Source organism: Orbicella franksi, chromosome 10, assembly GCF_964199315.1.
Source record: "Orbicella franksi chromosome 10, jaOrbFran1.1, whole genome shotgun sequence".
Classification (NCBI taxonomy): Eukaryota; Metazoa; Cnidaria; class Anthozoa; order Scleractinia; family Merulinidae; genus Orbicella; species Orbicella franksi.
The window spans coordinates 15,996,049-16,010,229 of NC_138154.1; the positions used below are offsets into that span (position 1 = coordinate 15,996,049).

At 40.7% G+C, this 14,181-nt stretch overlaps 1 protein-coding gene across 1 annotated transcript; it reads right to left on the bottom strand.

Annotated features, from left to right (window-relative positions):
* Positions 1-3,582: 3,582 nt before the first annotated feature.
* Positions 3,583-11,271, bottom strand: LOC145499569 (ATP-binding cassette sub-family C member 4-like). The gene is made up of 7 exons (XM_081479091.1): positions 10,731-11,271; positions 9,762-10,141; positions 7,729-9,071; positions 6,108-6,678; positions 5,562-5,698; positions 4,574-4,935; positions 3,583-4,309 (listed from the first exon to the last, which is right to left on the bottom strand). The coding sequence occupies exons 1-7, from the start codon at positions 11,244-11,246 to the stop codon at positions 3,755-3,757; spliced, it is 3,864 nt and encodes a 1,287-aa protein (XP_081335217.1). The 5' UTR covers positions 11,247-11,271; the 3' UTR covers positions 3,583-3,754.
* Between the last annotated feature and the right edge of the window lie 2,910 nt (positions 11,272-14,181).

Sequence of the window (14,181 nt, forward strand, 5' to 3'; positions counted from 1 at the left end):
GTCCAGGGTCTGAAGTCGTTGCACTGTAAGAGAACACGTAACTTTGAAATGAAAGATTGTTAGCTACCTGTACAAGAAGCTTAGTTTTTTTGTTTGAATTTTATGCTCAGTTACGATAAGAGTGGTATCCTTCGATTCCCGTGTTATACACCAAGTTACGACTTGTCTGTGAAAAACATTACCCCGCATCGCAAGGTGTCTTAATAGAGGAAACTTGGGCCGTAGGTAAAATTGCTTCACCTCTGGTGACCGTGTAAAGAAAGAGGAAGAATATATTGACTAACATCAAAACGTCATGAAGCACAATATTATGTCACGGCGAAAGTCATGTCATAAGGTACATCACAATATCAAAACAAACACTACGTCATAAGACACAATAATCTATAGATTTAGCCACGCCTTAAAGCGGATCTCCTGGTTACAATAAGTTAACCTGGCTTAAGCCTGCGATCCAATCGAAAACCAGCACCCGGGCAACGGTCAACTTTAAGTAACGCGCGAACTCGATGGGCTCTAAACCTTAGCCCGCGATATGGTCACGTGATACTGGTCAGCGGATACCTCGTTTTGACAAGTGTCACTTGACCATAACGTGGATGTCCAATATTAAAGACGTACACTGTAAACCAAGGCTGCATACCTTGATAGACCTACTAGTATGGCCGCGGTGTTGCGCGACGTCGCTGTCGTTTTCGTCGTCGTCATCATAGGGCGCACGCGCCCGCCATCCGTGCCGCTAGCCTTGTTGACCATGAAGAAATAGTTGCGAGGTTTTCTATTTCTATGCATGCATGTGGTTCTTTCCTATTGTTATATTGCTGCGCTTGGCGGCCCTTTGGGCCGCCGGAGCTCCGCTATAATGTCAAGGCAAAAGGCATGTCATAGCGCACATCACAATGTCAAGACCAACATCATAACGTCATAAGAAAAATTTTCTTAATAAACTTTATTGGGAATGAAGTAAAAATAAACGAAAACAAACAAAAAAAGAAGAAATAGAAGATACTAATTCCCAAAAGGGAAAGCGCGAACGGGACAAGAGTACTTATGCGAGGCGCTTCCCAAAATTATATATATAAAGATAAGCTATTTACAAGGCATATAATATTAAAAATATAACAACAAGGAAAAAGTCATGTCATAAGGCACATCATAATGTCAATGCTAACATTATAACGTCATAAGACAAAATCTTATGTCAGGGCGAAGGTCATGTCATAACGCATATTAAAATGTCAAGGCTAATATCATACGACACAAGACGCTCTATTGCCCAAGTAGAGACGTCACGAAGGACACATGATTTCAACGCCAGTATAAAAAAAGTGTTATATTAAAAGGAAACGTGACTTTGACATTGATAATACTTAAGTTCCAGCTGCTTAACAAACCACTGCTAACAATGGAACTCCTTGATAGACTAACGCTATTACATGGGATGATTTCGTGAGGTAAATGATCTTTTGTTCAAATGATACCATAAAATGTTCCACTGTTTTGCTTTGTTCTAATGTAGAGCAGCAACATCAGACACTAACAGTAAAATTCTACCAGCTGGTACGTGGTGTATAGCTCTTGGCATTTTTCAACTGATTTACGTCCTTAATCGCTAGCTATAATGTGCCACCTCATCACTGACATCATACCGAGGTATATGGACCCTCTTCTACAAGTCACATGCGTTTATGAGTCATAAGATAGGTCGTGAGTGAAAATACTACAATTTCAGTCAGGGATGGACATCAGAATTAAAATCTGTGCTTGAAACTGACTCTTGTTAACACTAAAAACAACGTTAATAAAACTTCAAAGACGTTTCAACCAAACAACTTCGGCCTTCATCGGTTTCTTAAAAAGCCAAATCACTCGCGTAATCACGCGCAGCGGTCGTTCGTTACTTTTTTTGCTGGCGTAGCACGCGCAGATCTGTGAACCGTGAGAAAGCCTTCACTCAGTTGGCTTTTTAAAAAACCGATAAAGGCCGAAGTTGCTTGGTCGAAACGTCTTTGACGTTTTATTAACGTTGTTTCTAACTTTAACAAGAGTCAGTGTCAAGCACAAATTTTAATTCTGAAAGGTCATGAGTCTCTAATAGAACTGAATTTCGTCTAGCTTGAATCGCGTTCCAGTTAAAACAGCTGAAATAGTGTACCGGGTAGCCCGAATAATTCTCTCGTTACCTTGAAAAGTGCTCCTTTTATTCTGAATGAAATTAGCCTGTTTAGGATTACCTCTATATAACGGTTCTGTTGTGGTAAAACGTTATACGCATTGACTCCTGACTTGTCACTCAACGTCTCATTTGACTCACTGATAATTCAGTCCCCACCTTGCTTTACTGAAATGTTTGGTTAATCCATATTCGACACCAAAATTAACTCCCAAAACAATGCATTGACTAGATTTTAATACTTGCGGTTTTAGACTCTAATTATTTGGTTTCCCTTCCGAAACACATACGTGTAAGCATGCCACTGCGGTCATTACCGTTTTTACTAGATAAGGTGGTAAACCAACTCAAAGTCAGTCTTAGTCGGGATCATGTTTGAAGTCAGTGTTTGTCCCTGTTTTCCGTGTTTGCAACCTGCAGGTATGAAAAAGAACCTGCATGCATAAACAATAATAGCAGTTTGAGCCCACGGGTGTAACGTGGTCTCGTCCCCAGATCTATAGCCGCAGATTTATTTCACCAGACTCAACTGGTATCTAGCTAGAATCCTTTTGTTCTGCGCTAGCGTACGCCGCAAGTCTTACGCCTTAGTGTATTCACATGCTTTTAAATACGCTTGTACCTATGCTAACGCACTGATGAATACCAACCTAAACAGAAAGCTAGATTAACTCGCACCTTTCAGCCACCGAGCACAGCTAAAATTCCAATTTGGTAGGTTAGGGCGAGGACAGGTAAACAGTCAAGTACAGTTAACAGTGCGAGAGGGACCACAAGAGAACAAAACATTTAAAACCGAGAATGTAACATTATCGCAAGAGACATCTTTCACCATCTGCAGAACAAGAAAAATGTAGTGCAAGAAACCGTCAAGCACAAAAAATGGTTCATTTAGAGGAAAAACGCTATATAGTGCTATGATTTTCTTATGTCTATTAGCTAGGGTTTTGTTAATCAAGACAGACATGCATATCATTAAAACACTTGTTAATCATAACAATTACAATTTCCTCAAATATGATTGGTGCATAAACTACTGTATTTTGCTCTAATTAATCTGCAGAGTTGTAATCGGACAGTGTAATCGGACAGTTGGCTGTAACCGGACACCTGTAATCGGACAGTTACATGAGCCAATCATTTTAAGTCCTCTCCACTAAATCCACCAATCACAGCATTGATTACAATCACTATAGTAACCAATTCAAGAGACTGACTTTGTAAAACTTTGGAGGTTTAGTCTCTGGTGACTGTTTTGAAAGAAACTTAACCGCCATTTGGCAAGCTATTCTCCATATTTTTAATTATGATATTTAAAAATGACTATTAAAAGCTCTTTTTCAACCGAAACTTTTACTTTTGTGGAAAATTGTAATGGTTATGATTAATTGGTAACAGGACATCGAGTCGTCCAATTCAGTCTGTAATCACACTCGTGATTAACAGATCGGACTCCCGCTTCGCGGTCGCCCGATTTTAATAATCACTCGTATGATCTCAGACCGAACTGGACTCCACTCAGTCCTATTACCATTATTAATACATTGTTTTTATGATGAAAGCCGTAGTTCAATACCTTGCTCAGGATTCAATTGTGTTTTGAGTCTGAACAAGACGAGCAAAGTATCCATTCTCATTTTGAAGCAAAACTTCAGGTTTATCAAACTCCACCACTCGTCCCTGCTCCAAAACCAACACTTTATCATAGTCCATGATGGTGTTCAAGCGATGAGCGATAGTCAGTACTGTAGAATCTTTAAATCTGTTGCGTATAACTTCTTGAATCAGCCTATCTGTCTTGAAATCCACATTAGCAGTGGCTTCGTCCAGAATGATGATCTTACTTCTTTGTAACAGCGCACGCGCTAAACAGACCAGTTGGCGCTCTCCGACACTGAAGTTGCTCCCGGACTCTCTCAACTTGTAATCCAGCTGGTCAGGTAATTGTTGTACCAGGGTCTTCAGCTGCACATCTTCCAAAGCACGCCACAAATCATGATCTTGATACAAAGAGAAAGGGTCTAGGTTCTTCCTGAGGCTGCCGCTAAAGAGGACAGGATCCTGGGTTATTACGGCCATGGACCTGCGAGACGCCTGAAGATTGAGATCCTTTATGTTCACACCATCTATAATGACCTGCCACATGAATATGAGTTGTTATTATAATACTACAATTTGTTGGTGGGCGCCTGTTTTTCTATTTTTTTCTCTGATTAGTGGGAGAAATATCTGACGATGATGAAAGATAATATATTGATAAAAACAAATATCAGCAATAACAGCCACTCGATGGCCGCTGCACAAGCCATGTCCATTGTTGTTGTTGTTGTGGTCAAGAACGAACATCTGTGAAGCAGGGTACAAGTAACAGCAAAGAAAACGAAAAGGAGTATCACTTACTTGACCTTCAGGCTCTGGCATTCGGAAAAGAGCCGCCACTAAAGACGATTTCCCAGCTCCGGTTCGACCTACAACGCCGATCTTCTCCTTTGCTGCGACATTGATGTTGATGCTTTTCAAAACTGCTGGGGCGTCTTTTAAATATGACAAAGACAAGTCGTGCAATGTTAAGCTGCCTACTGTGGGCCAGGATTCATCTGGTACTGTGTCAGTGCTGTATCCAGGCTCTGATTCAATGTTGGTGTAATTCAACACCCTCTCTACTGACGTCATATGGCTTTCTGCTTCTGAGGCCATGCGAATCGCGTATTGACACACTTCTAATGATTCCATTACGAACGCCAAGGACATTCCTGCTAAGGCTAAAAATGGACATCAATCACCATTCAAATCAACTAACTTAACAGAGTGCAAAATTACGGTACATTTACACCGGTAAACTTCCGGAGGAGAGGAAACTTCTGCATCAGAAAGTAGTCCCGTTTTCCTGATGGGCCGTTCCGAATCGAAATTAATTCGTCTTACTTGTACCATTTTGCATTGTTTGCATTGACCAATTAAGCCGTGCAAAAAAAAAATCGGTTGGTTCGCGAACGGAATTTCTAAATTAAAAGTAATAAACAACCAAAGTTGCTGAAAACTAAATTGTTCTACAGCTGTTACAACCCTTACACATAATCATTTGATACCAAGGTTATCTATGACTAAATAATATTGAGGACAACTTGGTAAGAAGAGTTCGGCTGACACTGCGTTAACTAGAGTGCATGTTTTGTCAATGATCTTGCTCAGCTACCGACAACTGTCACAGGTCGGCTGGGAAAAACCAGTTGTCGACAATAAAACCATATAGTTGTCGTTAACTAGCTCTCTCTTCTTGTCACTCTCACACGGCTGCATGAAAGTAGAAATGAAAGGAACATACTACTAGATTATCAAACACAACAACTAAAATGAAAGAGAATATAGCCCTTGCAGCGTTGAATACCTGGACTTTGAGTAGCGAATAGGGCTCCAGCTGACACAGACGTTATAAGAAAGACACTTAGAATATCTCCTCTAATAGCAAGCCAACGTGTTGATGCCTTGAGCATGATTGATGCTGAGGTGTTCCTGTCTAAGTACCTAAATAGCAATAGAATAGAAAACTGAACATTTCGGTTTAGCGATTAAAGTAGACAGGTTTCTGTATCTAAACTATCAACCGTGAAGCTTCCGCTAAGATTATTTACGCTTTTCTGCTTGTTTTGGTCTACTAAAGTACTTCTCAATCATTTCGTCGTCTTCAGTAATGTTGCATGCTTTTCCGCGCCATCTCTAAGCATCGAGTATCGTGCCATTTGCATTGTGTTTAAGGCTATTCGAGCCAATATTTGACTTTGCTTTTTTTTTCTTTGTCTTAACGATACCCGAACTCCGGCAATAATTTATGATTACGACTTGAAGTATATTCATTGCACCTCAATACTGCTTTGTTGTTCGGCAGCCTGGCCCAACGCGTGGTACCCACAACTGAATTTAGTCTGTGACTAACCTAAAAAGCTTGCAAAGAAAACTACTCTCCATCTCTGAGGAGCGAATTACTTCCAATCCTGCCACAGTGTCAGCAATACAGGAATACACTGGACTGCACGTCATTGAATCTAGTCGTCTTATTTCCCGGGCGGATTTCAAATAGTATTTGGTCAAGTAAATATACAACAAAGCCAAAGGCGTACAACTAATGACTAGCCATACATTTGCGACTGCTGAGAGAATGGTAGCGCCGAAAACGTACAGCAAAAGTTTAACTGCAAAAAGGAATTGCCCTGGAAGCAGATCATCCATGCAACCAATATCTTTAGAAAAGCGATTTAGGATGCGACCAACTGGATTTGTGTCAAAGAAAAGAACTGGTGCTTTCATAACTGTGGTTATCATCTGGTCATGGAGGTTTTCCGAAGCCTTCAATGCCGCGAGGTAGAAACAGAAGGAGGCCGTTATCGTAAGAAGCAAGGAGACCAAAGCAATAGATCCGTACACCAAAAGGGTAATGTAGTTCTTCTGTTGTTCGAATGGCATCTCAGTCATCTGGGAGAGCCACCAGTAGGGTGCAATCCAGGACACTATGTATATGAAAAAATAATCAGAATATCGTTCATATAAATAATATCAAGGTCTGAAAATTGACAATTTGTTAGTATATTGTTAGCTTGTTTTGGTCAACTGATAGCTAGACATTGGTCAAGTTCCTTCTTTGCTTTTTTCTCAATAGTGCAAAAAAAAGGAACGACGCCAATATGTAGCCATCTTGAACGAACAAGCTTGGTCAAAGATGGATTGAATGTGTCATACATACAAATAAACGTTGTTTTTCAATTTAGCCAATTAGTTTTGACATGCTACCTACGTTATCGGGAAATACACCCTTTCACCAAGTTCCCACGCTTTACGGCAAATCTGGCTAGGGACCGCAAACGAGGATGCTATTATACGTAGGATCTGTTGGATATCACCCAAAAATAGAAATACAAGCAAGACCGATATGAGTGAGAAAATTTACGCAAACACGACATGATGGAGTCCAAACTGAAAGCCAAGATGGTTGGGTCTCGTCAGCACAGTCACAGGAAAAAATAGAGCGACGAGCACAAAACCCAGCTTTCTACAAAATACATATGGTAATGATCTGAGATGAAGCTCAAATCCAAACGTTAGTGCTGATTGGCCTATGCCACATGCACAACGTGTGACTATGAACAATAGTAAAGAATTTGGGATATAATTGGGGACAGAAAAATTATCCTGCAAAAAATATATATGGCCTATACCAATTTAAACTAACTAAGGAAAATTAAAAGTCTGCATGCGAGCCAACTGAAGTGGCCGACTTTCTACGTAGCGTTAAGCGACCAGGAGTCTTTCCACTTTCCCCTGGATGGGTTGCTTGTCCAGCATTCAATTCATCGGTACCCTGTTCTATATACCTAACTGGAGAGAGACATTACGAGAGTAAATTGTGTTGCCCAAGAACGCAAAACATTGTCAGTCATCGTTGAGAGCTCGAACCTGGACAGCTCAATCCAAACTCGAGTGCGCTAACCATAAGCCGCTGCACCTCCCTTGTGCTTAACTAAACTCTTGTGTAAACCAAGTCATTATACGAATCTACTTACCCTGAACAATAACGAAGAAAACAGCAAGGGCGGCTATCAAACCAGTTGGAAGAGCAGCTCTAAGATATTTCCAGTACACCCACCACTTGATGGTCCCAACCATTCTGTCTTCGTCTTCTTCTTCGAGATCCATTCTTTCACCCTGTTTTTCAACATTAAGCGCTTTACCTGTTTCAAGCCTGCACACTTCTTCTCCGCAGTGTTGCACCTGATCCCGTCTCTTGTCATTGACCTGATATTCTGTCCCTCTAATTTTCTTTTCTCTCTCCAATCCATCATATGTACCCTCGTACACAACCAAGCCTTTCTCTAGCATGATAACGTAATTAGTCTGTTTCAGAAATTGTAACTGGTGAGTGACCAGAATACGTATTCGTTTGTCTAAGAACTCTTTGACGCATCTGTCAAACAAATGTTTACCGACTTTGGCATCCACTGCACTGAGTGGATCATCCAATAAGTAGATGTCGGCATCTGAGTAAATTGCGCGTGCCAAACTAACTCGTGCACGCTGACCACCACTGAGGATCACTCCACGTTGTCCAATCTCAGTTAAGTCACCTTTTGGGAAACGTGTTATATCAACTGCCAGGTCGCATGCTTGAATAATTTCAAGGTACTTGTGTTCAACAAAAGTCTTCCCGAATAGAATGTTCTCTCGCATTGTTCCAGAAAATACCCAAGGTGTCTGGGAGACGTAAGCAATTTTCCCGATGCAGGAGGTTTGACCAGCTGACATTGGAAGTTCCTCTAGGATGCTCATCAATAAAGATGTTTTGCCACTTCCAACAGGTCCTGTTACTCCCACAAGCTGTCCACTGGTAGCTTTCAGTGAGACGTTTTTTAAGGTGGGACGTTCCAAACGCTGGTCCCAAGAACACGAGATGCACTCGAGGACAATCTGGAATGGGGTGTGCTGAGGTGTTCCTTCCAATTTACGAGCACTTATCAAAACCGGTTTGCTAGACCTAAAGTTCTCAATTCTAACAGAACGATCTCTATATTTTCTGCTTCTAAAATGAACCTTGAGCTTTTGTTGATGATGCTTTTGGCTTGTTGATATTGAATCAATAGATTCGGTTTCGAGAAACCGCTGCATCCTGTTGCAAGCAGTTTTTGCATCTGCGATAATGCGGAGAGATTCTGCAATATACAGGGTCACAGTTAATTTAATGTTAGCCAAGGCTGAAAGCAATGTAAAAACTTGAAATGGTGTCAAAGGTATTCCTGTGAGAACAAGAGCCGTGACTGAAATGAGGCCTGCAATAGCAGAGCTAGTGAAGAACAATGCGTAGATACTGGCAATGATGAATCCTCTGAAACGGATGAAAGAGATTTCTTTCCTGGAACAGAAGTTAAGCAAAGCATGGTTTTATTACAAAAAGCTCTGAGACAATAAAAGCCATTAATAAAATCTTGTTTAACAGGTAGAAGACCGTTCAAAAACAGTGAAATCCCATATTTTATGATGATATTGCCATAACATAATACGTAGCAAGACTATGAACAATATTTAGAGGGATATTTTAAGGGATATAAAGCTGAATTCGTGACAAACTATTTCAGATTTGGAATCAGGAGTCTAGATAATTGACAATGAGATGAGAGGCCCGTTATGTGATAGCATTTTTGTTATTGTAGTCGTTGTAAGACTGGCTAGTAATCTACGACATATTTCCTTTGACTCGCCAGCCAATCCCATCACACTCAAATTAATATGACTAAAATATAAACTAATTTTCTGTACTCATAGCGCAATGAATGTTTTTTAAAAAGTGGAATATTTCGACCTTCAACTCAACCGAACTTCTTCAGCCACAATAAAACTTAACATGAATGATTCCATTATGATAAAAGAGCAGGAAGACAATATTTTTGATTGCAAATACGGTTATCAACCGTGTAGTACGGTTTTCATTGATCAGAACACGCGCAGTAGCTCGGTTATTTTATAAGCTATTCTATAGTTACTCACTCACTCGCTCTTCTAAGTCTAAGTACACCAACCACCATAATGGATCGCGGACACCAACCTTCTTATTTTTGCAACCAGCGCTCTGAAGTTCCATTCCCAGGCGTACATCTTCATAGCTCGCATTCCCTTAATAATCTCTTCAATTAACTGCAATCGTTTATCGATTAGTTCTGCAGCGTTTCTGCGCAACTGCCCAGCTTTTTTAGCTGCAACCGATCCATAGGCAGATACAATAACAAGGAAAGAGGTTCCAATCAACCCTTGCCAGGAGCCTACCATCCAAACAATTGCCAAGGAGATTGCGATGTCTAGTGTAGAAAACGAAACGAGCAGAAGTGGAAGGCCTACTAGTTCTATGGCTTTAGCGTCGTTGGAGACAATATTTATAATATTTCCTTGCACCACGTTTTCTAATGTTCGTCGATTCAGAGTAAGAAACTAAAAGATTAAAGAAGACCAGAACATAAAATTACGTCATAAAATTGTCTTATAACAAACCTCAAAATTAAAATAACCCCAAAGTGACTAACTTACATTGTTTGCTATGCAATGCTTCCGAATATCAGCCAAATCGAGATCAAAAGCACAGGAAGGAGGACGAACGAGAGGAAGAAATAAGTGGTAAAAGAAAAGAAAAACGAAGGTGGAGGGAAATTGTGAGAGCGATATGATAAAGGAAGAAGGGGGGGTAAAATGGAGAAAGAAGCAGGAGAATGAGTCGGAGGATTGAGAAAGAGTGCGGACAGGGAGTAGAGAGCACGAGGAGGCAGGAGAAGGAGGATGAAAAAGAATGAGAATGAAGGGAAAGGACAAAGAGGAAGAGAAGGAGGGAAAGATATGATAGTAGAAATTAGACAGAGAATGAAGTAGGAGATGGAGCAGGTAGAAGGAATTGGTGGAAGGAGAAAGTTAGAGGAGAACTTGAAAAGGAAGCGGAGGAGGAGGAAGATGAGGAGGACAGCAGAGCAGAAGTGGGCGCAGCGAAACCTAGTGGAGGCCACCATGGTGTAAATGAGAAATAACTTACCTTTTTATAAACAAAACCAATTACTGCAACCTTTAGACGAATCGCCATCACTTCCACCTGAAATACCCAGTGACTGCCGCACATCATCCTTACACTGGAAGTTAAAGCAATGCCAATGACAAAGGCTAGTGTTGTCGAGTAATATATCCTTGAAGCTGTTGAAATGCTTCTCAGGAAAAACCACAAAATCAAAGGCAAAGAGTTATTTGACAGTGAGTAGAATATCCTAATCAATAATACTGTCATATAGTCTCTACAGGGAATAACTCTCATCATGGCCCTCCACAGGCGAGGCTTTGTTCGGTTCTGTTCGGAAGCTCTTTCCTCTGCCAGCCATTCCCTCTCCAAGTCAGCCACCAACCTTTCTGCTTGATTGGACATTCCCACTGGAAACAAGTGCTTCTCTTCCAATGGCTGTTTGCTCCCGTGTTTAAGAACATTGTTTATCCGGGAAAAGGTCAGCAGCGAGAGAAAACCTGCCTTCTCTCTTGGATTCTGCAAAGGGGTAACCTCCATTACTCACTCTTTCTGGCCCAGTGCAGAAGCCTGTTCGTGTGAAAAGACCAAAAAATGATGCATAAGGTAAAGACAATACTCTACCTAAGATTGCATGTTTCGATTGGAAACCTTCTTTCACTCAACCAAGAGGAATGTCAGCAACAACAAGACACTCGCCTTGTATTTTACTGGGATTATTGTTTGAAGTATTTTCTATTATTTACTTTCACGTGACCGTCACAGAAATCACCTTTCGAAGACAAGGGTTTTTGTCATGTCGATTCGTTGGCAAAAATGGAAAAATGTAGTAGCTTATGTGTAGTACACAGACTGAAAATTAACCTAAATGTACTGTCATGCTTACACTATATTCAGTTACCAGTTGATAACACTTATCAACAAGAATGGTAAACCCTTAAAACCTCTAAGAGCAGCTGTACTTTAATATAAATTATACCTCGCCCAGAATGAGGCCTTAATGGCACTAGTTACAAAAATTTTGGTTTACGTTCGATCGGTCAATAAGTGTTGTGTAAACGAAATGTTTTCTTTTCGCTGCCCCAAATCGGCCAAAATCGATCGAAAATGAGCGTCACATTCAGAGGCTCGTAAACTCGAAAGTAAAGATTGTCATTAAAAACTACACATACGTGGTAATTTTACACTTTTCTTGTGCATTTAGAGCTAAATAGAAGCAATTTTATTTGGAATCAGGAGTCTAGGTAATTGATAATGAGATGAGAGGTCCGTTATGTGATAGCATTTTTAAGCGATGAGGTATTGTGTGACGTCATCGCTTTATGCTGGCATGCATGCATTCGTTTTGATGGTGATTTCGCATAGTTTGTCGCGCTTATGTCCGTGCACTTATGTCGCGCACGATTTATCCCCCTGTGGAAACGAAATGTAGTCCTTTGCTGTTTGTAGGATCAGCGGAGTGCTTTTAATTGGGTCATAATATTAAATGGGACAATTTTGATATCTTGGCAACTGGTAGGTCAGATATACATTGTAAAATTAAGGAAACATTGTTAATTCGTGATTTAAAGCCAGCCTTGAATGAAAACGTTGGCAGTGAAAAACTTTTTCTTTACTAACATTTTGTATTGTTATTATTATTATGGTAATTTTTTTTTTCTCTCCCGCAGACTCATCTGTTTGTTATTAACTATTAGTCTTGTTACATATTATTAGATACCAGTCTTTTTCTTTTTCTTCGCGTTTAAATTTCGATTGTAATCTAGTTAACGGTCACTTCTTAAGATGTATGTTGTACATACGAAACGTCAAGGAAATTAACTTTGTTTAACATGCGTTTTGGTTCCATGTTTATCACCGCGGTTTGTGTTTTGTTTCTTCTAAAGCTACGATGGCCAAGGAAAAAGAGTGTTTACGATTTGATGAACCTTTGTTCGGCCCGACTTGTCCTTCCAAACGAGGAATTTCAGGATATCCCCAGGGAGAGAGACTTGGGAGTGGGTAAAAATGCCAGAAACTTAACCAACCCCCGGTGATTGGAGGACTTCTTTTTCTCATAGGGTTTGCTGGGCCTGATCTTCTTAAGTTCCGAAATGCGATCTTCAATATCCTTAAGGTCGACTTTCACCAGGTCTCGAGCATTATCTACAGCAATTGGTTCCCTTCTAAATCCACATCTCTGACAAAAGTTAAATAAGTCATCGTTGAGATAGGCGCATTGTGGACATGGGGCAGCTGATCTCCAAATTCTGGGTCGTCTGGACTGAGAAAGAAAAACGGGTAATAATTCCTACTTTGCACCTGCTACTTTGAAGGAAAAAAGGTCCCATGGGAGAGGAAGTAGCAGAACTTGCTTTAGGTGAAGGAAAAAGGAGAATTCCCAAATCCCCTTTGCTTCCCCGTTGTAAACGGGAGTGGGCACGAGAGATCAGAATAGGCCACCAAAATGAAAGTGGGCAGAGCTTGGGAACGACGATGGTGAAACATAACTCAGATTAGAGCAGAAATCTCAGAGGTGGACCAACAAGTACAAATGGAGGAAATACGTAAGCACTCTCGGCTGTGGAAATGGTCTGGGCAAAGATATTCGTAACCCTGCGATGGACTAGCATCCCATCCAGGGGGGAGTAGAAATACTCCTAGTCGCTTCATGCTACAGAAACCGGGATAAGCTCCGGCCTGGTGGGCCACTTGGCTCGTATGCAGACTTTACCATGCAACCCAGATACGACAGGACAGGTTGATTCGTGAGTGTGCTGATATTATCTCACGCCCGTTATGCGATCTGTGTTCGAGAGGATTGTGTACGATCAGTTATACAACTTCTTAAATAGTGAAGAAATCATCTCTAAACACCAATCTGGTTTCAGGTCTTTACACTCAACTGTTACTGCTCTTCTTGAGGCCACTGACAGCTGGGCGTTTTAATATCGGTCGTGGCTAAGTCGATGGTATAGTGTTCCTGGACTTAAAAAAGGCATTCCGATATTGTTGATCATGAGATATTACTAACTAAAATGAATCGGTATGGCATTCAAGGGAAAACTCTTGATTGGTTCAAATCGTATTTGACGCATCGCACACAACGGTGCTCAGTTGACGGTTATCTCTCTGACTTCACCACTCTTAAATGTGGTGTGTCACAGGGAACGATCCTTGGCCCTCTTTTATTTCTAATTTATATTAACGATTTGCTTAACTGTTTATCGTTCAGCGTACCTAGAATGCATGCTGATGACACCCACATTACCTATGTTGGTTCTGATTTACATTTGATCCAGTCTAATCTATCTCACGACCTTGAAAAGCTACGCAAATGGCTAGTGTCTAACAAACTTACCTTGAACGCTACAAAAACTGAATTTATGCCGTGCTGATCGGCTCCAGACAAAGATTAAGTACTCTATCTGATACACTCGAACTTTCCATTGATAATGTTCCGATTGAACAAGTTTCCTATGTGAAATCCCTTGGA